This window comes from Rhodamnia argentea, chromosome 6, assembly GCF_020921035.1.
Source record: "Rhodamnia argentea isolate NSW1041297 chromosome 6, ASM2092103v1, whole genome shotgun sequence".
In the NCBI taxonomy this organism is placed as follows: domain Eukaryota; kingdom Viridiplantae; phylum Streptophyta; class Magnoliopsida; order Myrtales; family Myrtaceae; genus Rhodamnia; species Rhodamnia argentea.
Genome location: NC_063155.1, coordinates 9,815,069 through 9,836,708, shown reverse-complemented (window position 1 = coordinate 9,836,708; position 21,640 = coordinate 9,815,069). Strand labels below are relative to the sequence as shown.

The 21,640-nt window shown below is 42.7% G+C and overlaps 5 protein-coding genes and 1 pseudogene across 7 annotated transcripts; 3 read left to right on the top strand and 3 right to left on the bottom strand.

Annotated features, from left to right (window-relative positions):
- Positions 1-1,224: 1,224 nt before the first annotated feature.
- On the bottom strand, positions 1,225-14,248 carry LOC115741421 (pachytene checkpoint protein 2 homolog). 2 transcript variants are annotated; one of them, XR_004015468.1, is made up of 15 exons: positions 14,245-14,248; positions 5,292-5,443; positions 5,097-5,160; positions 4,692-4,798; positions 4,354-4,421; positions 4,038-4,141; positions 3,861-3,965; positions 3,430-3,519; positions 3,242-3,317; positions 2,960-3,029; positions 2,806-2,876; positions 2,541-2,631; positions 2,021-2,148; positions 1,635-1,821; positions 1,225-1,536 (listed from the first exon to the last, which is right to left on the bottom strand). XR_004015468.1 is itself a non-coding variant. In XM_030675306.1 (15 exons), the coding sequence occupies exons 2-15, from the start codon at positions 5,425-5,427 to the stop codon at positions 1,454-1,456; spliced, it is 1,368 nt and encodes a 455-aa protein (XP_030531166.1). In that variant the 5' UTR covers positions 5,428-5,443; positions 14,245-14,248; the 3' UTR covers positions 1,225-1,453. The 2 variants fall into 2 exon arrangements, 1 of the variants encoding a protein (XP_030531166.1); XM_030675306.1 differs by having other exon boundaries at positions 1,225-1,594; positions 1,705-1,821.
- On the top strand, positions 6,500-7,260 carry LOC115741426. The gene has a single exon (XM_030675314.2). The coding sequence runs from the start codon at positions 6,771-6,773 to the stop codon at positions 7,233-7,235; it is 465 nt and encodes a 154-aa protein (XP_030531174.2). The 5' UTR covers positions 6,500-6,770; the 3' UTR covers positions 7,236-7,260.
- On the bottom strand, positions 7,599-8,335 carry LOC125315454. 2 transcript variants are annotated; one of them, XM_048280474.1, is made up of 2 exons: positions 8,020-8,335; positions 7,599-7,935 (listed from the first exon to the last, which is right to left on the bottom strand). In XM_048280474.1, the coding sequence occupies exons 1-2, from the start codon at positions 8,191-8,193 to the stop codon at positions 7,711-7,713; spliced, it is 399 nt and encodes a 132-aa protein (XP_048136431.1). In that variant the 5' UTR covers positions 8,194-8,335; the 3' UTR covers positions 7,599-7,710. The 2 variants fall into 2 exon arrangements, with proteins under 2 accessions (XP_048136431.1, XP_048136430.1); XM_048280473.1 differs by having other exon boundaries at positions 7,599-7,869; positions 7,954-8,252.
- Positions 8,482-11,421, top strand: LOC115741416 (pentatricopeptide repeat-containing protein At1g08070, chloroplastic-like). Its single transcript, XM_030675294.2, has 2 exons — positions 8,482-11,270; positions 11,377-11,421. The coding sequence occupies exon 1, from the start codon at positions 8,927-8,929 to the stop codon at positions 11,021-11,023; it is 2,097 nt and encodes a 698-aa protein (XP_030531154.1). The 5' UTR covers positions 8,482-8,926; the 3' UTR covers positions 11,024-11,270; positions 11,377-11,421.
- On the bottom strand, positions 12,364-15,415 carry LOC115741424 (annotated as a pseudogene).
- Positions 15,416-16,665: 1,250 nt separating this feature from the next.
- On the top strand, positions 16,666-20,928 carry LOC115741593 (probable galactinol--sucrose galactosyltransferase 2). Its single transcript, XM_048280640.1, has 14 exons — positions 16,666-17,490; positions 17,687-17,944; positions 18,036-18,126; positions 18,222-18,270; positions 18,380-18,471; positions 18,544-18,654; positions 18,762-18,878; positions 18,975-19,385; positions 19,458-19,599; positions 19,716-19,783; positions 19,880-20,014; positions 20,105-20,331; positions 20,422-20,510; positions 20,634-20,928. Exons 1-14 carry the CDS (start codon positions 17,241-17,243, stop codon positions 20,913-20,915), a joined length of 2,322 nt encoding a protein of 773 aa, XP_048136597.1. The 5' UTR covers positions 16,666-17,240; the 3' UTR covers positions 20,916-20,928.
- The last annotated feature ends 712 nt before the right edge of the window (positions 20,929-21,640 follow it).

The window sequence follows — 21,640 nt, the reverse complement described above, 5'->3', positions numbered from 1 at the left end:
TGGGCCCGTGGGCCGCTAAAGCCCAGTAACGTTGGATCATGTTCTGGCCCGAGGCCCAAAGCTGGGTCTATTGCGTCGCAGCACACTTTTGGTCTCTCGGCCCATGGCCCATTAAGGAACAAAACCTGATTTTCTTGGGCCGTATGAAGTCTTTGAAGCCCAGTAACTTTGGGTCATGTTCATGGCCGAAGGCCCAAAACTATTGGCTCGCAGCACGCTTTTGGGCTCTCAGCCCATGGCCCAGCAAAGAACAAAACCACATTTTCTGGGCCGAGCCATGGGCCGTATAAAGTTCAACATGGCTGAGGCCTATTGTATTCGTTCTGGCCCATGCGGTAGGCCCAATCTGGAGAGATGTGCAGCGCAAGGCCCACAATTTGGCTTGCTAGGACTCGTCCCTATTGTTGGGTCCAATCTTATGACATGGCCGAACAAGGTCCCAAAGGGTTTCTTGGACCGAGCACATTTGCTGTATGGGCCGTCCATATACGAAATTTGATTTTATAAAGCGACGTCCATTTTTTGTTTGGACCAAACTGGGCCACAGAAGGCGCCAATTCTGGGTTTGATGGGCCGAATAAGACCATAAACTGGGTTTCCAGGGCCAAGGCCCACTATTTAGGTCTACGCTCCGGACCCAATCAAGGTCAATTGGGTGAGACACAGGCCCAACCCGAGCCCCATGTGCTTGAACCTGCCGTAGGCGTCACGAGTGTCGTGTACCGGGACATACTTTCAAGCTTTGACAATGGCCATTTTTTCTGCACTTTCATTAACACTTCTATTTAAACTGGGGTTGAGATAAATCGTTTCATAAGTTTTGGCCATAAGCAAGGGGTCATCCCCTTGTGTTCAAGCCCCGACGTCAATCATTAATAACTCTCTCGGATAATCTATATCACTAGATTTCCAATACCATACCACAGTGCTTAAATCATCCTAGGGTCTCCTCAAAGGTATAACACAAACATCTAGATCAAGATTCACATTCAAGCATGAACAAGTTCAAGGAAAACAATACAATGCATGAGAACCAAGCTCCACAAAAGGTGGAGCATCCCGGATTGAATAATTGGATAGGAGCACCTTCTCATGCTAAATGATTCCTTCATCCCAAAGCTATAGCACCTGGCATAACACTTTTTGATTGATTTCTTAGTAAATATTCGATTATAAAAAAGATTTCTTATAAATCTGATTGAAATCTACCCTGCAGAAAGAGGTAACTGCTCTGATTTCGGAAAAGTTTAAATTGACTTTTTGATCAAAAAATGCTGATCAGCATGGATTAACTGATCGCTCTACTGGATGGTGCACCTTCTCGTTCATAATGTTTGTCCAGTACAAGAATCCTTTCCATAACACAGACAGCAGATGGTATAAAGAATTGCAAGAGCTGTGTCACTTTACCCTGTAAACTTAAGCATGGCATCTTGTTTACACCAAGGCTACTTCAATCAGGTAGCTCAGACCACTCCTTTTTTGCTGTGTCTATCATCGTACACAAGAATTTGGCTAGATCACAAGAATAAGCATCTGCAAGAGATGCATGTGTCAAGAACGGGAGCCTCCTTAATGACCTTCCGCTAAATCCCTAGAGGACAAATGAGCATAGTCAATATAGAAAATCTTACACGTTGTGTGATCTCCTCCAGCTGGAAACTTGGAAAGCTAACATAGTGATGAATAATGGAACTATCTGACCTCACATGTCTCTGCAGCTTCAAGCAATATTTTGCAAAGTTCTGCAATCTCCGGTTCCTGGGCAACCTGCCTTTCTTGAGCAGTTGCATAATTTGGAAGTGTAACCTTACCCAGCTCCTGAAATGGTTCCACTTGGCACTTAGTGTTGGTATTAGTTGACACACTCTAAGTACCATAGCCAAAGATAAGTCCAAGTCTCAACCTAGACAGGTGGTGGCATAAGGCATAGCAGAGAAGTACTAGTACAAAAAACGAACAGGCTTCCCACATGGCAAAACAACCCTCCAGAAAAGAGTAGTCGTGGCTGTATCTATACCTGTGTATCAGACAGTATTCCTGCTCTCATAAGTTCCTGCATGCTAGAACGTAAGATCTCGTATCGAGCTTGAAGAGTTGGGGGACCAATATAAGCTTTGATGTCAGCTCTATCAACAAATGCAACATCTGCAACACAGCAAGGCATAGTCTTTAAGTTAATACTTTTCAATTCTAGTCTTACATAAGAACTCTATGAGATCACATAGGCTATAACAAGAATCAGCCCTGCAAATAACAATGAACTAAAACTAACATAAATGATGAACTGCAGTAAAACTTGGTGATTAACTTCTCAGTAAATCTGTTGAAATCTAGAAAATAATTCGCAGAAAAAAAGCAACTGCAAAGTCTGAATCTGGATAACGCTAAATAGGAAACATAATATTATGCACATACAAAAGTGCAACAGAGATGTGAACGTAATAATAGAAAAGATTACCAAAGAGGTCCTACGTAGCATGCAGCATCCTGTACAGATGGGAATTAAATGATATAAAGATGACATAAATCAGTCTTACCAATAGCAGCTGTAATGTTTGATGTTGTCATAATAATTACATTTGGTGATGACTTCAATTTGTCCATCTGAGTCAGCAGTGCATTCACAACCTGAGGAAACATTTCGATGGTGAATGTGCTCATACTTGTAGAATGCATTCAGAGAATATTAAATTAGTCTCTCATTCCTCAATAGTCCATTCTCTCTGGCAAGTGCTTGACCAAAGAGCGGAGTAGACATGTAAATTTGCTGCTGTTTGGGAAGTCAGAGAAATGTATCAGTACCCGAATCGAATCTGAAGGTTCAGAACCAGACAAAGCAGCTTTCCGGGCCGCTGCAAGACTTTCCACTTCATCTGCATTATCAACATGTAAATAATTAGTCTAAAGGAAGAGGAAAGAATGCTAACCTGTGAAAACTCCGCAATGATAATCTCACCAATCAAAACAAATACCAGATTGTTTTCTTCCTCCACCATCTCTTGAATTTTTTCAAAAAGCCTTGCAACCTAATATGGAAAATCATGAGGAACACACTCAATACCTCCCAACTTCTGGAAGAAACTCTTATTGGAGGAAACTTTAATCATATGTATTCATGTTATCACTAATTAGTTGCACCTTGCCTATGTGGAGACTATGGAACAAAATATTTCCACTAAAGAAGAAATGATGCCTAGATGATTTAAATGACTATCCCTGAGATGAATTAGGCACATACCAACTTGCCACTTTCAGAGAACCATTTACTGAACAAGGAGTGTGCATTAACTTCAACTAGTTGGCACTGTGGATATCTGAGGGAAGAATAATATAACGAGTGGAAAATTTCAGAAAACCAATACCATATTTTACATAGATTCCACCAAATACATACAAGACATGGAAATCTTAAAGTCACATGCCAACCTAGAATTAAAACGTATAGACAACTTCTGGGCTAGAGCTTTGCATAACGATGTCTTCCCTGTCCCTGGAGGTCCATGTAAAAGAATGATGCTGCAAAAATAGGACAAATCATACACAAAAAGCTAACAACACTTCCATTGGGGGAAGCAAGTGATTAATGATATAGATATGATGATTACTAGCTTGTGCCAATATCATTGTGAAACAATGCACTAGACATTATAGACAGTAGATGTTGTAACTGCTTTCTTACTTCCATGAAGTACATTAGTTAACTGCACATTTACATAGCTATCATAGATCCTAAGCAAATGCTGACAAGATTATGATTATCCGACGCTACATATTTCCATTCGATACACTGGGAACCCATGCTATAAATACTGAAAATGAAGAAAAAGAACTAGAACAAACATGCAAAGGCCACTGACCGGTTCCAAGACACTAAAAAGGGATCCACGCCCTTTTCAGTGAAAAGTAGTGCACTTTGAGCATATCGCAACAGCCTTTGCTTCAGACCAGGTTCATAAATTAAGCTGCATTTGGATATACAACCGTTGTGACCGACAAACTTCTTGGGGTTTCCAGGAAAAAAGTTGCAAACACACCTTTCCCACATGCCATCAAATTCCTTTGCAGGGAGGATCCACTCATGGAAACTAGAGAGTTGGCCATCAGTACTTGATTCTTCACATGGTCCTTCCTCGCTAAGCTGACAAGAACCATTCAAGCAGTGAGTTTAATAGCCTTGCTGACATGCAGTATTTTGGAGCATCAAAATTAAGAAACACCAACAGCACTAAGAAGCAGACATTTATACTGATGCAAAATCAAGTAACTGAGTATATATGGGAGAAATGCACATCAGTAATGGGAAGGGGAGAGGGAGAACAAGAGTATCCTATAAGTTTAGGTGAAAGTTACCTGGAAAACATGTACAACAGGCTTGACTTGCCAGAACAAAAGAACACCATGGTCTTTGACACCATCATCTACAAGGAAAAACTATCGAATAAACAGAGCTCATGTACCATGGAAAATCCACATGCCGTATGTTAACTTCTTTTCTCCCATTTGACAAAGAAAGTTAATGGAAAGGAAAAGAAAGATTTCTATGTACATTTTCCATCTACAAACAACCCAGCATAAACCACAAAACCACAAAGCATATATCGGGGATGTCATCAGGTTTTGTTTCTCAATCTGCCATATCATCTCTATGAGAAACCTGGACATTTTTTCTCTCAAGAGAGAGAACATACCTGTCTCACAAATACGAATTCTCTGAACATTATCCACGAGAAACATGTCGTCAATTGGCACAGGAACGGGGCCATCGCTGTAGCTCAAACTGCGCTTTTCAAGCATCCTGAACATTAAACAGGTTTTACTTATTTCTAAGCTCTCACCTGCGAAGCAACCTACTTTCTCAAATCACAGGGCTGGAAACGGTATAAATACACATGACGAAGATAACCAAAAAATTTCACCTCAGCTTCCTCGTTAATCTGTCTAACCTTTTATTAGAACAGATGCTTAATAACGACTAAGGCTGTCCACTTTTTTTCTTTTCAACAGAGCACGTCATGCTTCGTACATTAACGATCTAATAGTCAAACAACCCATCCACGAAAATCATATTTATTCGGAGAGTTTCTCGGAGTTACCTCTCGACAGCAGATCCGACCTCATCTGCGCGAGCCGTGCTCGAGGGTTTTAGGCAGACCTCAACTGAATCATTCAACACATGCAAAGTTCACTTGAGAAAAAATACAAAGCGCCATGTTCTCGAACTGTGAACTGGAAAATCGAAGCTACGGGATGGAACTTGAAGAGGAAAAGACCGTAGAATGAGAGCTCACCGGGGACGAGAATCTTGTCTTCGGGGACTGTAGTCGCAGACGGAGGTGGAGGTGGAGGTGGAGGAGCAGCGCCGTTCTGCTCGCAGATGGCCAGATCGGTGAGGTTTTGCACCGAGATCTCCATCGGAACGCTCATCGTCTTCTTCGCAACCCTAGAGGTCTTCGTTTTCAGTCAATTTTGAAATTTGGGAGGGAAAATGAATCGAAGCTCTGATGCAAATATGTCGCCGTAGAAGTAATGGCTTTATGGTATTTATAGTTTGGGCCGGCAAAGAACAAAACAATACCTCTTTCTTAATGGGCCACTCAAAATTAGGGGCGACCCTGAGCCGAGCTAGTCCTGAGTAGCTCGGCCCGGCTCGATAATCACTCGAGATCGACTCACGTAATTTCGAGCCGAGCTCGAGCTACTCGAGTGTCCGGTCATGCCGAATTCGAACTCATTGATACTCAAGCCGACAAGCTCGCGAGCGTGATCGAGTTTCCATTATTTTTTAATTTGTATCTTTTTATAATTACTAAAACAGACGCGTGAATTGTTAAATCACATAATTAACCCTCAAATACGTACAAACAAGGAAAATGTTTGAGCTTATTAAACTGGAGATAGAGTTCATGTATAACTCTATCATCATCGAGTCGAGCTCGAGTCTACGTTCTAATACATAATCTAGCTCAAGTCAAGTTTTGATCCCCTGAGTATAAGAGTCGAGTCGAGCTCGAGCTTGGCATTAACTCACTCGATTTGATCACACCCCTACTCAAAATCAAAACTTTCATAATTCATCGTCGTTGCTCAATTCAATTTCATGGATCGATACTTTTATTTTAATGCTTATAAGAGTTGAGAAGGAAAAGACCCAAATAAGGTTAAAATGCACTCCTTATTCACTAATAATCCGATGTTAAAATGAGGGCGATGGTTATTATTGTAATTGCATTAGGGTAGTTAAAAAAAAAAAAACGAAGAACATTGTTATATAGGACTGTCCTACAACATTTGAAATTGTATTCTCTTATTATGATTAATGTTGAAAACACTTCAATCAGCTTACTAAATTGACAATTCCCGTCATAAGTTGCGAATGGGTCTTTAAATAAATAGGACATATCCACCAAAAAATCCTACAATTAATTTTAGTATACCTAGCATTATTCTTTTTCTTTATTTAAGTTCAATCCTTAAATTCCACAAACTTCAGTTGACCTTGCCACCAAAGTTCCTAGGCATTAACCTGGGAGCTCACCATCTCATGTACCAGATAGTAACCAGACAAAGACAAAAGGTGGTCCTACTCAGAGTACCTGTGGAGCAGCATCTCACATCCACACAACCAAAACTTCCAGCTCCTTAAGATTGGATGGGGATAGATCAGACAAATTCTTCATCTCCTTCATTTATCCTACTATGGAATTCCACTATTCTCCCACCATGGCTCATACCACAAGCAGCCACCTTCATGCTGTCCTTGAAAGCTAATGAAGAAGAAGCAACCAGAGAACCATGGACCTGAGCAGCAGCTTGAGATCCTCAAGGCAGTGGCACAAGCCTGGCACAGCCACTCCAGCGGCTCCAGAGCGGCCACCAGCAGCGAGTTCGACGCCCGCCGTCTTAACTTCAAGAGCAGGCCTTCCCGGTTCAGGGTCGAGGCGATGAACGGTAAGCCAGTTGTGCCTTCCAAGGGCAAGGACGGTCTCGGTGGCGGCCCCTGGGACTTCAGGCAATCCCTGTGGGATTCGTACGAGATCGTGACGGTCGCCAAGAAGCTCGAGGCGAGGTTGAATTTGGATGACCCGTTTGGCGAGTTGCCCGGGGCCGGTAGAGCCATTAGGAGGAAGAGGGAAAGTAGGAATAGCTTGAGGAATCTGTTCAATCTGATGTCCTCGAGAAGATTTAACGACCCTGATGCTCCTAGTCCGAGTTCACGAGATAATCAATTTTGATCAAATTCACCTGACATTAGCCCCAGCTTTTGACTGTTGTCAATATAATTTCATTTCTTGGATAGACTTCTGTAAATTTCCATTGCTGACATCTAACATTCCTTCCATCAATGTCGATTTCTGTGAATGCGTGTCTTTGTAGCATTTCGAATCTGCCGGTTTGGTCTGATTTAGAAATGTTATTTCGGTTGCAAGGGAAGAAGTTCCCTCTTTTGTCGGGCGAGCATAGTGTAAGAAAGGCAAGTAAAAGGAGTCGAATTATGAAATTCTACTCCTCTGGGCATTGTGAGAAGGTAAGTTACATTCAGTTTCTGAGTTTTGTGACAGGCATCCAAGCAAAGCATGATTTAAAAGAAACTGAGATGACAGCAAAGACAGGCACTTTATTTAAGTCAAGGTTGCTAGTAACACCCTTATGACTTGGGAGGTTATTTTGCCTGCCAAATTAAGCATGGACAGTCTCAGCTCGACAGGTCTAATGCGCCGCGAAGGTGTTCCACTTGCACAGTTCGAATCTTCGGTGCTTCTGTTGAATGAAGTCGTCGGCCTTCACATCGACGACTTCTTCAAACACATCAGTATCTTTGCCCCTGTTATGCTCGAACCTCTCCTCCTTGAACTCCATCACTTCCACCTTCTCCTGGAACTGAGGGGAGCGGCGGTTGTGATTGCGCTGATGATTATTGCGGTGCGATTCACTTTCCTCTTCCCATTCCACCTTCTCCTGGAACTGAGGGGAGCGGCGGTTGTGATTGTGCTGATGATGATTGTGGTGCGATTCGTTCTCCTCTTCCGAAGCGACTTTGTTGTGGAACGCGGAGTGCACGTTCGGGTATTGAGGGACGTTCGGATGAATACTGGGCATCTTCGCTACTCTCGACAGGTGTTCATGGTAATCTTGGGACGTGGTGTCCCAGCCATTCTGCTGCAAAGAATGGCGTTCACCCGACCTATACATCTCTTCAGGCGTTTGTTTTCTTCTACTAGACACCTTGAAGTTCAGTACTGAATTGAATATATAGGCGAATTGCTGCTTTTTCTGGGTATTCCAAGTGATAAGTGTGCATCTAATTCCTGGTCCTCAGTTCATCTTCAAGAAAAGTTACCACATCTGATTCCTGGCAAGTGGCAACGATAATCAGTGGGGGTATCCTGCAAAGGCGGAAAACCTGAATAAATTCCTGAAGTTAACATAAAATGCACATAGAATCTTTCCAAGCTATCCGGTGACGACACGAGGACAATCTTTGCCTTGATATCAGTTACACCGCATACGTCAGCGTATCAAATCTGACTGGAAATCTAGAGTAGCCTCTCGTGATCCATGTTGATCGAAATAGTTACACGAGATCAAAGGTGAAAATGGAAACGGAGAACTCGCTCCTGGTGAATTTTTTGGGCATGCAGCTGTTTTTGCCACTCTACTATATTGTTACATCAGCAACGAAATTTATCTTCTTTTTCCTTGACGCGGCCGGTGTCCATTAGGGGCAATTCAATCAGGAGCTTTATTGCAAAGGAAGTCCCGGAAAACCGGGTCCTGGACGAGATTACTTACATAAATGATAAAGCTTGACTGAGCATGAGCTTTCATTTTAACAGAAATAGTTATGCCAGTTGATGACAGCATATGACACCCTCGTTCATATATACAAGGAGGTTGACTTTCATGTTAGCCGTTGCAAGAGAATATGGCTTTTGCAACTCCAGTAGCACCCGCCAAAAGCGTCAACTTTTTGACCTCCATACCTCAATTTCCAGAGAACCCTAAAACCCTCATCCTTGAACAATGCAAGACCGTCAGAGACCTGAACCAAATTCACGCCCACCTCATCAAGACCCGCCTTCTCCTCAACCCCTCCATAGCTGAGAACCTCCTCGAATCAGCAGCACTCATTGTCCCCGGCGCTATGGAGTATGCAGCCTCCGTTTTCGATGAAATCGACAGACCTGATACGTCGGCTTATAATGTAATGATCAGAGGTTTCACTTCGAATCAGTCCCCACTTGAAGCCGTGCTCTTGTACCGGGAAATGCTCGAGCACTCGGTGCCGCCCGATGAATTCACTTTTCCTTGTGTTTTGAAGGCTTGCTCTAGGTTAGGAGCTGTAGATGAAGGTGAACAGATCCATGCGCAGATTTCGAAGATGGGGATTAGATTAACTGGGTTCGTTGGGAACACTCTGATTCACATGTATGCGAACTGTGGCAAAGTCAAGATTGCCCGTAAAGTGTTCGATGGATTGACTGAGAGGAACGTTATGGCTTGGAATTCAATGTTTGCGGGTTACAGTAAGGGTGGGCATTGGGAGCAGATCGTGAAGTTGTTTATGAGGATGCAAGAATTGGGTGTTGGTTTCGATGAAGTTACGCTGATCAGTGTATTGACTGCTTGTGGGAGGCTAGCTGATTTGGAGCTAGGAAAGTGGATTGCAGACTATATAGAGGTAAATGGGATGCAGAAAAACGGTACTCTGATCACTTGTCTTGTCGATATGTATGCAAAATGCGGTTGTTTGGATGTTGCAAGGAGATTGTTTGAGCGGACGGGACCAAAAGATGTTGTGGCTTGGAGCGCCATGATATCTGGTTACACCCAAGCAAGGGAATGCAAGGAGGCGCTTGATCTTTTCCATGAGATGCAGGCTGCAAATGTAGAACCCAACGAGATCACATTAGTTAGTGTTCTTTCTTCATGTGCAGTCCTTGGAGCCCTAGAAACTGGCAAGTGGGTTCACTTCTTCATAAGGAAGAGAGGATTGAAACTCACTGTTTCTCTTGGAACTGCATTAGTTGATTTTTATGCCAAATGTGGATCAATTGTTAGTGCCATCGACGTGTTTAGGAAGATGCCAGTGAAGAATGTGTATTCTTGGACGGCGCTAATTCAAGGTCTCGCTAGCAACGGACAAGGTAAGAGGGCTCTTGAGTTCTTCAACATGATGCAAGACAAAAACGTTCCGCCGAATGATGTGACTTTTATTGCTGTGCTCTCTGCTTGTAGTCATGTGGGTCTGGTTGATGAGGCTCGGTGTCTCTTTACTAGTATGAGTAGAGACTTTGACATCGAACCCAGGATGGAACACTTCGGCTGCATGGTTGACATTCTTGGACGAGCTGGGTTGGTCAAGGAGGCATACCAGTTAATACAAAACATGCCTATCCAACCGAATGCTGTTATTTGGAGAACATTGTTAGCTTCATGCAGGGTTCATAAGAATGTGGAACTCGGGGAAGAATCATTGAAACATCTAGTCAAATTGGAACCAATGCATAGTGGGGATTACATACTTCTCTCGAATTTATATGCATCTGTTGGGAGGTTGGAAGATGCAATGACCGTGAGGAGTCGGATGAAGAGGAGAGGAATTAGGAAGACACCTGGCTGCAGCCTGATTGAAGTTGATGGAGTCGTTCACGAATTTCTTTCTGAAGATGATGGTCATGCTCACTCGAAGGAGATATACAGGGCAACTGAGGACATGCTAGGGGAGATCAAATCTACCGGCTACGTGCCCAACACGACGGAGGCTAGATTTGATGCAGAGGAAGAAGATAAGGACGTCTCGGTTTCTCATCACAGCGAGAAGCTGGCAATCGCTTTCGCTCTTATCAGAACCCCTCCAGGGACGACAATCAGAATCACGAAGAACCTTAGAGTATGCTTGGACTGCCATAATGCCACAAAGATGATTACAAAGGTATTCAATAGAGAGATCATTGTTAGAGACAGGAACAGGTTCCACCATTTCAGAGATGGACAATGTTCCTGCAATGACTACTGGTGAACACTTGGGTAGGTTTAGGTGTTCGAACTGCATGATGTTTGGTTTCAAGGTCAATTATAAAATTCTCTAACCGTGTCCTATTTGCCGGTACAAAAATTTACTCATTTCCTTGGCAATGGAGGGGCAGTAACACAGCTTTCTCTGGCCAGCCTCCTTTGCAAAAAGTGTGCAGGTCCAGTACAGACTCCATACCTGGTCAGAGAATGATTCTCTCCAAAGTCTCCTGAAAAGATTTGAGAACCTCTGTGTATGATTACCATTTCCGTCATACACGCTGTCATCATGAGAAGTCCTTGTACGAATTGGTCCAGCATCTCGTTAAATATCTGATTTTGAACTTCATTTTTTTGCAGGGAAAAGCCACTTAGTATATCTTTGACTAATTAGGCCATCTACCCTGAAGTACTCAATTCTCAAAGAATTAAGAACTCGATTCGTAGTTCATACGAATCTGGATTCACGAGTGCAAATTATCGTGGCATCGGAGATGTAAGACCGCTTTCATGTCGGGAAATAAGAAGATATACAAACTGGAATTAGTCAGATATTTTCGAATTCATGCACACATCGCTCCGAAAGAGCGATTCAGTCCATTGTTTATTTTATCTGAAGAACTCGCAAAGTATTCAGGATAACACCACCCGCCATTCAATCCATAGTTTTATGGATACAGGCTTATCTCAGCATCAGAAGTTTGCAGATGCTACTGATTATTCTCTCTTTCTACCATTAGTTACGAGCTGTACAGAAACTTAAGTAAAATACATCTGCATTCTTCAGTTGCATCTCTAGTGTATGATGGATGGAATGAAACTTTATATACCCCTATTCAGAAGCACAAAAGGACCGCTTAGATGATGAACTCGCCAACAAAATTATGTCTAGGCAAATGGTCTAGACAATCAGTAGATTTTCAGAAAAAAGGAAATATTAAACTTTATTTGCTAAATTGAAACCAATGAAAATTGAAAACATGGGACATACAGATCAACATGGACAACGGTTTTCTCCCAAACATGAAAACCGGAAAATGCTTCTTTGTAGTAACAAGCTAGGATGAGAATAAGCAGATGGGAACTAATAGACTTGTTCACATGCAAAGATTTCAAGGCAGAGGTGTCAATGTTTTCATTGTCCATCTCGCAGAACTTCTCCGGCCTGTTCAGCTTCAAGCATCATACAATACCAAAAACTAAATACTTGAGCTTCTTCCATGACATAGCTAGATAATCAACTAGGATCCTATAAATTGAGAAAATGCATCAGACGGAGTAGAATGAGTGAGCTACACAAATTTTGATGCTAGGAGGATGACTTGAAATTGTATTTCATTAGCATCAGGAAACTTGTCAAGCTTCATTCAAATACATTCTGGAGCACTCAGGAAATATAGCATTTGAGGTTGGTAGCATATTGTGGGAAGTGTTGAACAAGTGTTCATTTTTTCCTTTTCATTTGGAATGTGCAATAAAGGCATTTAGATGAGCCTTTCTTGGTACAAAGTGAACAGATGGGGCAAGACCAAACTTACATTTCGTTTACAGGTGTCGGACTCGATGAAGGACCAGACTTCCAACCATTCTAATCTTTGTCTAGCAGAGTTAGTAACATTGGTCAAAGCAGGAGAAGCAGCCCTTTGGCTTGTTTTCCCTCGCTTTAGGCGTTTCTCCTGAGGCATCGCGTCTTGCCATCAAGGAGCTCGTACCAGGTGATTCCGGTGGCAAGACTCTGTTCTCGGAAGTGAAGATGCGCGAAGGAATGACTGGTTCAGGAGGAGATACAGTGTACAGATAATTAAGGAGCATCTGGATTATTTGGCTGAAGTTGGGGCGATCGTTAGGATCCTCTTTCCAGCACGAAGTGAGAATAATAGCCAATTCCTCTGGAAGATTATCAGCACTAGGCCTCACATTCTGAAATTTCAGGACAACGCTGCACATTATTAGACATAGCTAAGCCAAACCGGAAATACCACCAATTTGTGTGGTTGTCTAACAAGTGCCCTGTCCACTAGTTAACATTACCCTTTTATGGGATCCTGAGAATGTCTATTACCTTGAATGCAGCTGCATAAGCTGCCTGAAGATTTGACATGCCTTCGAAAGGCAATTTGTTGTGTAGAAGTTCCCACAACACAATCGCGAAGCTATAAGCATCCACTTTATGGTTGTAATGCTTCTTCTCTCCCTGCCTTAATGTAACAGTGCTGTATAACTGCCCCAAAAGTAACAACCACAAACAGCCAGAGCTTATATAAGTAGTCAAAATCATGCTTGTGCTCATGCTAGGGCAAATCTATGTATCGAGTACCTCTGGCGCCATCCAACGATAAGTCCCCGTTTCGGCAGTCATCATCTCCGTTAATGACTCCTCTCCTGGCTAAACCAAAATCTGCTAATTTAACTGTTTTCTGGTCAGCAGTCAATAGCAAGTTTTCTGCAGAGAAATCCAATAAAGGGTAATTGAGCATGTAGTCGAGCATAATCTCAAGCATCCAAGACTTCTATTTATCGAGACTCAATGCTCAACTCTAGAGAAGCTCGAGAAGACTTGGAAATGTAAAGATTACCGGGTTTGAGATCTCTATGAATAATCCCATGGGAGTGCAAGCATTCCATTCCACGCGCAATATCGAGGGCAAAACCAATTGCAACCCGTGTCTCTAAGCATCTTGGGCGGATATTTAGAAAATATTTACGTAAAGTCCCTCCTGATAAAAGCTCAGTGACTATCACCATTATTGGGTCCTTGCAGGCTCCAATAAACTGGCCATACACAAGGTTTAGCAAAGTGTCGGAAAAAGGGTCTTTCACTAACAAGCTAATTCAATCTCCTCCACTAGCATGTAATGATGAAGATACAAACGAAAGCAACAAGAGTAACTTCTTGATCCTACCTTGACCAAATTTTTGTGCTGAACTCTAGACAACATGGCCACCTCCCTTGCAAATCGTGCTTCTCTCTTGGCAATTTCCTCTGGGGTCTCCCCTCTATGGATAATTTTTATGGCAACCGTCTGGTTCTTATATCTGAAAAACACCAACAAGGCAAATTTCTCGTTAACTAGACACCCTTTATCGGAATGCCGGAAAAAACACAATCAAAAGAAAATCAAGTGATTTCAACAAGAACATGAATCTTCAGATGACAATTTTCAGCCGGAATAAAAAGCGACCAGTAGAACATCCTTGACATTTCAGAAGATCGCTGCACATAGCCACTGAAACGAAGTACATTCTAACTGAATTCCAAAATGAACTTTTTCCTGGACACTTAAATCAAGAGATGTCGGATCCCATAACCATCAAACCAGCAAAGTTGCCGCGCATCTGCACAAAATCAAATCAAACAGAATTGTCCAAAAGAGAGAGCAGACCCATATCAACAAAACTGCACAGCCTGAACCAAGATCTCAAGCAACTTTGCATGCAAACAAACAAAATGCGAAAGCAGAACACAAGTTCAATGACTTGAGAATCCAATAAAAGAAACTCGAATCAACAGGAGGTGCCAAAAACTCACTTTCCCTCGTAGACTTTGGCGTGCGCTCCTTCTCCAATTCTTGGCCCAACGAACAGATTCTTCGCATCAATAAGCCATTTAGCATCCACTATGAAATCATCACCCGAGTAGATTCCACTTGCAGATTCCATCTGTCTCCCCCTCTCTCAAGCAAAAAGGAACATGCTAACTATCTGAAGCACGTCATTCTAGTAACTCTTTGCCATTTCGTACTAAAACTGCCAAAACGCACTCCAAAAACAGTAGGAAAAGGTTCCTTGAGCAGTACCAACGGATAAGACGTGTCCTGCAATTTACAGCATGCTCATAAATGGACTGTCCCCTAAATCAATAACCTTTCTTTCATTTTCGAATAGACCAAACCACCTTCAAAACTTCAAGGCGTGGCAAAGAGAAATGGGAACCCCACATGTTTCAGAGAGAGAGAGAGAGAGAGAGAGCAATGAAGAAGAAGGTGATGAGAGAGTGCAGTTCTTGATAAGGACAGAACACAGAGAAAACGAGAGAGCTCGGAGACCAAAAAAAGATGCTTCCGAATTCATCGGGAGAAGGGAAGAATCCCCAAAAAGCGGAACAGGGGAAGAGAAGCAATCGACATAATTTCTTGCGGAAAGATCCAATCTTTATCAGTGAACCAGAATGGAGATGGAAGGTTATTAAAAGGGTCGATAGGCTTTTGGGAGTTCTGATTTGATTATAAATCTTTGTGGGTGTGCAGGACTCGACTCTTGATCTGCAGACAGAATCACTGAAAAAGATAAGAGTGCGTGTTCAATAAACAAAGAAGAGAGAGAGAGAGAGAGACAGTGTATGAATAACGTAACATGGATTGGAAGCCATAAACTAATCAAAGGCCACATGGGGACTGATCGTCAAGCATGAACAGGAGAAGATGGTAGGGACCTAAAGATCTGCGGTACTAATGGATAGCTCCTTCACAGTTCAGTGGAAAACTTCATCAGTAAAAGAGTTTTGGATGTGGCGAGAGAGGCCAGACTACAAAGACGAGGTAAGCAGGTTTTTGTCTCGTGAGCCACTGCCACTGCCACTGCCACTGCCTCTTTTTCGTATATTTCTCCACTTTCGCTCCCTGATCTAGACAAATTCATCATTTTTATCCAAAGAATTGACAGTTCATAAACATAAAACCCAGAAAATTGAGACAGTACCAATCCCTACATCAACAAATCCCACCATTTTCTCTGTTTATGTTACAATTTCAGGAAGTTTGGTAGTGTAACAATCTAAGATTACAAGGTGGTAGTCGCAAAAAAACAATTTCCCAGGTTTATGTCACACATGTCTGGGTTGAATCATTTACATCCCCACCCACAATACTCATGTATCTTGAGTCCTGTACAAAAAGACATATGAATTAAGATAACAGTCCCACTGTATCCGTAATTTGTGAGCATTTGGTTCATGGGATGGGCTCAAGTACCATCCAAGTACACACAGAGACTCCAGAAGATAATTGGAAATGGCTCTCTTGTACTATTTTTTCCCCTTCTCATGCAATAATTAACAAACGGAGGTGCCCCCACATATAATTACTTTTTTTTGTAGGGACACACTGCTTTGATTGGTATAGAAAGTGGTCCACGTGATTGCCTCTGCTTTCATGGGACACCATGAACAAGATAATGCATCTCTCTTATTTCGATAACGTCAAAATTTTCCGAAACAAAAATCTTCATAATGGGTAAAAACTCGCTCAAGATTTGAGTTATATGGTATACTCACCCGCGAGCTTTATCTGGTAATTTAATTTTCACGATCACTTTTCAAAATCTTTAATCCTAGCAAATCTCTATTTCTCATGCATATTTCCATAGTAAACCTCCAGTCGACGTAATGAAATAATACATTTGTATTGTGCAATAAATATGCAATCGAAGCTCTGTGGTAGGTAATGGAATTTACAAATTTAATGTTGACGGTACATAATTGCAATTGTATAAAACTATTGTTAGGTCCATTGTCTGTATAGAAAGATTCCACTCTCACCGTTGGACGAGTGACATGTATATTTAAAGTTAGATATTTAACGAAATATCACGTGAACGATTAATTTCATAGGTTTATGGGAGATGAATCTCATCGGTTTTAATGGCAAAGTGAAATATAATTTCACATTCTATGAAATTTTCAAGTTTTGAGTGTTTGAATTTTCTCTGTGCTGGTGTAGCTGAATGACAAATGGGGTCGGACCCTCCAATGGTAACTTCACTATGATCTAACAGACTCGCGTCCAGAGGTGTCAATGTGGGTCAAACTGCATGAGAACCAGCTTGGTTCGAACCGAGGTTCTAGCGAGTCTGTCTGCACTGTACTCATCGCCACCTGATCATAAGCGTTTTGTCTGGTTTTGAGGTTTCTACGACACGTTGCCATGGACCAAATCCCGAGTTCTTTCCTCGCCTGTTCCTGCTGCCAACCTCCCCGAAAGAGAAGAGAGAAATCAAGAAAGCATTAACTGTGAACCCCGATCGGTGATCTTTTGTATCTTTGTGATGAAGAGAAGCAGAGCTGCTGGAACCAGGGAGCGTGGGCGCACTTCTTGTCCAAGTAAAGTTCAATTCTTTTCATCTTTTTCTTTCCCATAAAAAGCCTCCCCCACTTCATGTTCTCGCTGGCCAATTCTCGTGCTGTTTCTTGACTGAAAACGATCGTTCCAAGGTATTGCAGGAGAACAATGGCTACTTTCTCTGTTGCTGCTTGTCCATGGGAGATCAGAGATGGGTGTCTCATGGTGCGAGACCAGGTCGTCTTGAGCAGAGTCGCACGCAACATCACCCTCACGCCTTTGAAAGATGGGGCTGTTTTTGTTGGAGCAACTTCGAGAAGCTCGAGCAGCCGCCATGTCTTCAACATTGGAATTCTCAGATGGGTATCTTCTTTTTCCACTGTTCTTTATGGTCTTTGTATGATGAAGACAGACTGTTAAGATTATCTTGAGATGATGCGAAGAAGCAAGTCAATTACTTCTCGTTAGTTCACTGCTTCACTTTGCATAGCGATGATCCTGTTGCATGTTTCCATAAGTGATGAAATCTCCAAACCATCAATGGTGATTCTTTGACCTCTGAAACAGTTTTAAGCTTTTAATGGCAGGGTATACAGGTTCGTGAGTCTCTTCAGGTTTCAAGGTCTGGTGGATGATCCCATACTTCGGAGATGCTGCCAGCAAAGTGCCTGAGGACACTCAAATGCTTCTCTTGGAGGCGAGAGAAGCCTCTGCCCCAGCCAGCGGATTTAAAGGGACAATGCTCACAGGGGATGAGGACGAGGACGCTGACGAACTCTTCTACGTTTTGTTTTTGCCCGTGTTGGATGGACCATTCAGGACTAGTCTGCAGGGAACCGATGCCGATACACTCCAGTTTTGCGCCGAGAGTGGTTAGTTTGAATTCAAATGAACCAGCATCTTGTTCTACTGTTGCCAATGTCATTCTGTTCTGGAGCACTATTATGATTATGTCTGTGTTAGGGGATCCCAATGTCCAGACTTCCGAATTCTCAGAAGCTGTTATGATCAACACCAATACCAACCCATTTGATCTCATCAAGAAATCTGTCAGGTTTGTCCCCGGATTTTGGCGTTCGATCTTGATTTGGGAACCTGTGAAAATGATCTATTTCTGAAGGGGACTCTGTGATGTGCTAATTCGTATAGGATATTGGAGAAGCATAAAGGTACCTTCAGCTGCATAGAGCACAAGAAGGTACAAATCTTTGGTCTGCAAGATCGCCAATTTTTTTGTTAAATTTCGTAGTTATGCGTACAACTTTATAAACTTTTAGTGAAGAATCTCGTTGGATTGTCATTGATAGCTCCCTGCGCAAGTAGACCTGCTTGGATGGAGCACTTGGGATGCCTTCTACGACGCAGTCGACCGAATCGGAATTGAAGATGGCCTCAAAAGGTAATTTACGAATGTTATTTTATCGGTTATAAAGCTGGTGCTTCTTTGGCCTAATTTTTCCTTCTGGAGCAGTCTGTCGGAAGGAGGATTCCCGCCTAAATGGTTGGTCATAGATGATGGTTGGCAAAACATATTACACGACACTAGGGACAGCGTTAAACTAGCCGATGTGGAAGGATTAAAGTGAGTCCTCTCTTCATTGGATTTAGTCACATCTGCAGATATAGCAGAGATCTTGTAGCTTCAATTTGTCTTATCAGCTAGTAGGTCTCTCACATGTTGCTTCACAGATATGTGTCAAGACAAATGAATTTCGATGCCAATCAAAAGTTCAAGGGTTCTGGACAGGGAAAGCCTATCGAACTCCGGGAGTTTTGCAAAAGCATCAAGAAAAAATATGGGGTGAAGTGAGATTATTTCGTTTAATTGTGATCCTTGTTGATAAAATTATGACCCCCTTCTTGTTTTCAAGATTAGTAATATGACTAGGGAACAACTTGCAGATATGTCTATGCCTGGCATACGGCACTAGGTTACTGGGGCGGGGTAAGTCCAACATCGGAGGTAATGAAGAAATACATGGCCAAGATCATTTATCCAGTTCAGTCACCCGGTAACTTGAGCCATGTCGTCTGTGGCACCATCCTCTGTGTAGAGGACGAAGGGGTCGCATTCATTGAGCCCTCAAGAATTCGCGACTTTTATAACGATTTCCACCGCTACCTCACGAGTTGTGGCGTTGATGGGGTGAAGGTAGATGATCAGAATCTATTAGAAACACTTGGTTCTGGTTATGGAGGCCGTGTTGCCTTGACCAGAGAATTCTTAGGAGCTCTTGAGGAATCGGTGATCAATAATTTCATGGATATCAGCTTGATCAGCTCTATGTGCATGAGCACAGATTACTTATACAGGTGCGTCATCTCTTCATAAAGAAGCAACATGTTGCAGACAACATGAGTTAAAATGACTCCTATCTTGTACAGTGCAAAGAAGGTTGCTGTCGCTAGAGTATCCGAGGATTTCATGCCGACGGAGCCGACATTTCAGACAACACACATTGCTGGCGTTGCCTGCACGTGTCTTCTAGCAGGAGAAATAATTGTGCCAGATTGGGACATGTTTCATGTAAGATGGCTTCTGCTCGTTCATTGAAATTCACCTTATTTGCATTGGTGACATTCGAAAGCAAGTTTATGTTTATACCAGTGAGGATCCAAACTAACTTTCTGCGATCGTCTCAGAGCAATCACTATACGGCCAAATTCCATGCTGCGGCGAGAGCAATAGGCGGATGTGCAGTATATGTCAGGTGGCTATTGAACATTCATGTCAGCAATATTCTCCATGGAGAATTTTTTGCCTAAAAAGAAGCTTATAACCTTCTTTCTTAAAACTGGTAATACAGTGACAAGCCAGGTGAACATGACTTTCATGTAATCAAGAGATTAGTACTGCCTGATGGATCAATCTTAAGAGCGAGATATGCCGGTCGACCGACACGAGATTGCTTATTCAGTGACCCTGTAACAGATGGGAGGAGGTGAAAATCATCCACAAAAATACACAAATTATTATTCTTATTTCCCGATTATTCGCCATCTATTAACTACCCTGAATTGGGCCATTGAAGTTTGATGAAGATATGGAACTTGAACAAAACAACGGGCGTCTTGGGCGTTTTTAATTGCCAGAGAGGCGGAATTTGGCCACCTATAAGAGGCGCTCCATACAATCCGCCTTCAGAATCCGAACCCTTCATCATATTGGGCGCTGTCAGTCCTCGAGATGTCGAATTCCTTGGCGAGGTTGCCAGGGAAGGCTGGCTTGGAGACTGTGCACTCTACTCATATACTACAGGTTCCACTTACAAGTTGAGCTTCAGATACTGTTAGATAAGTTTCCTTTTCACGAATTAGTCTTCTAGCTATGTACTATGTTGTACTGTAGGGGTACTGTCAAGAATGCCAAAGGAAGGGAGCCTTGAAGTGACCTTAAGATTTCTAGGATTTGAAGTATATACTGTGTCTCCTATAAGGGTCAGTGATTCTTGCAGGGCTTCCCTTAAATGCATAATCTTTTGTATATTCACATGAGATCTAAATCATTGGAGTAGGGATGGATCAGCCTGAATTATGTGATATCCATTTTCTTCCAAACAGGTATTTGACGAGAAACATCAATTCGCTCCGCTCGGTTTACTGGACATGTACAACTCTGGTGGAGCAGTTGAAGCAATGAACAGCTCCCTCTGCTCATCTGGGCATAAGATTGAGATTCGGGCAAGAGGGTGCGGACGGTTCGGTGCCTACTCCAATTCAAAACCGAGGTCTTGTAGCATCGATGGGAAGGAAGAAGATGTCGGGTACAATGCCGAAAACGGGATGCTAACCATAACTCTTCCACCGGAATGCACCTTGAGAACCATTGCTTTTGTGTATTAGTCTCAGCTTTTGGCAAATTTGTGGCTTTGGACAGTGCAGAACATTGTATTATCATGAAATCTGTTGCAATGGGAATGAATACGGCTGGCTTGGAAGTCTTGGAGGAAATTACTATAGAAAAGATGAAATCTGCCCATACACAAAAATGTAGAATCCATCTAAAATCAGATCACCGAGATATGATGAGCAGGAAGCTGAGGAAGGTTGCACAAACCAAAGCAACCAGTCCCTTCCCTCGGAAAACAACCTTGACCACGTCCACGGTGACATCGGCGGTGATCTTCCTTCCTTGGAGAGCAAGGAACCGGCGGCACTTCCCTGAGAAGGCGAGTAGCACCAGGACGGTGATCCATGTCATCAGCGTGGCCCGAGCTGCGATGACCAGCAACACGACGGTTAATAAGACCCCTACGACCGGGAGGACGGAAGCGCTCAGGGCCAACCAGCCAGTGTTGATGGAGATGGAGTACAAGAGAGCGTGGAAGAATATCAAGAATGAGGAGACACGTCGTCCTCGTCATCTTTGTTTCGTGGAAGTCAATGTTCGTCGAGTTCATGTCGAAATGGATGTGATGACGGCGCGGCAGCGGTAGCGGAGGTGGAGGAGGAGGAGGAGCAGCTCCGTGTGGTGCTTATGATTTGTAATGAAAGAGATTAAGGATTGTTGATTGAGTTTGATTAAGTATGAGACATGATTGAGGTAAGTGGGAAGGAATGGGGGAGAC

Coding starts and splice junctions, on each gene's coding strand:
- LOC115741426 (XM_030675314.2), top strand. CDS start 6,771: ATGAAGAAGAAGCAACCAGAGAACCATGGACCTGAGCAGCAGCTTGAG.
- LOC125315454 (XM_048280474.1), bottom strand. CDS start 8,193: ATGTATAGGTCGGGTGAACGCCATTCTTTGCAGCAGAATGGCTGGGAC. Junction 7,936..8,019: donor AAGTCGCTTCGGAAGAGGAG/AACGAATCGCAC, acceptor TGGGAAGAGGAA/AGTGAATCGCACCGCAATAA.
- LOC115741593 (XM_048280640.1), top strand. CDS start 17,241: ATGGCTACTTTCTCTGTTGCTGCTTGTCCATGGGAGATCAGAGATGGG. Junction 19,600..19,715: donor CAGATTGGGACATGTTTCAT/GTAAGATGGCTT, acceptor CGATCGTCTCAG/AGCAATCACTATACGGCCAA. Junction 20,015..20,104: donor CCTGTAACAGATGGGAGGAG/GTGAAAATCATC, acceptor GGGCCATTGAAG/TTTGATGAAGATATGGAACT.
- LOC115741416 (XM_030675294.2), top strand. CDS start 8,927: ATGGCTTTTGCAACTCCAGTAGCACCCGCCAAAAGCGTCAACTTTTTG.
- LOC115741421 (XM_030675306.1), bottom strand. CDS start 5,427: ATGAGCGTTCCGATGGAGATCTCGGTGCAAAACCTCACCGATCTGGCC. Junction 3,318..3,429: donor TCTATACGTTTTAATTCTAG/GTTGGCATGTGA, acceptor TTCTTCCCTCAG/ATATCCACAGTGCCAACTAG. Junction 2,877..2,959: donor TCTGGTATTTGTTTTGATTG/GTGAGATTATCA, acceptor TTGATAATGCAG/ATGAAGTGGAAAGTCTTGCA.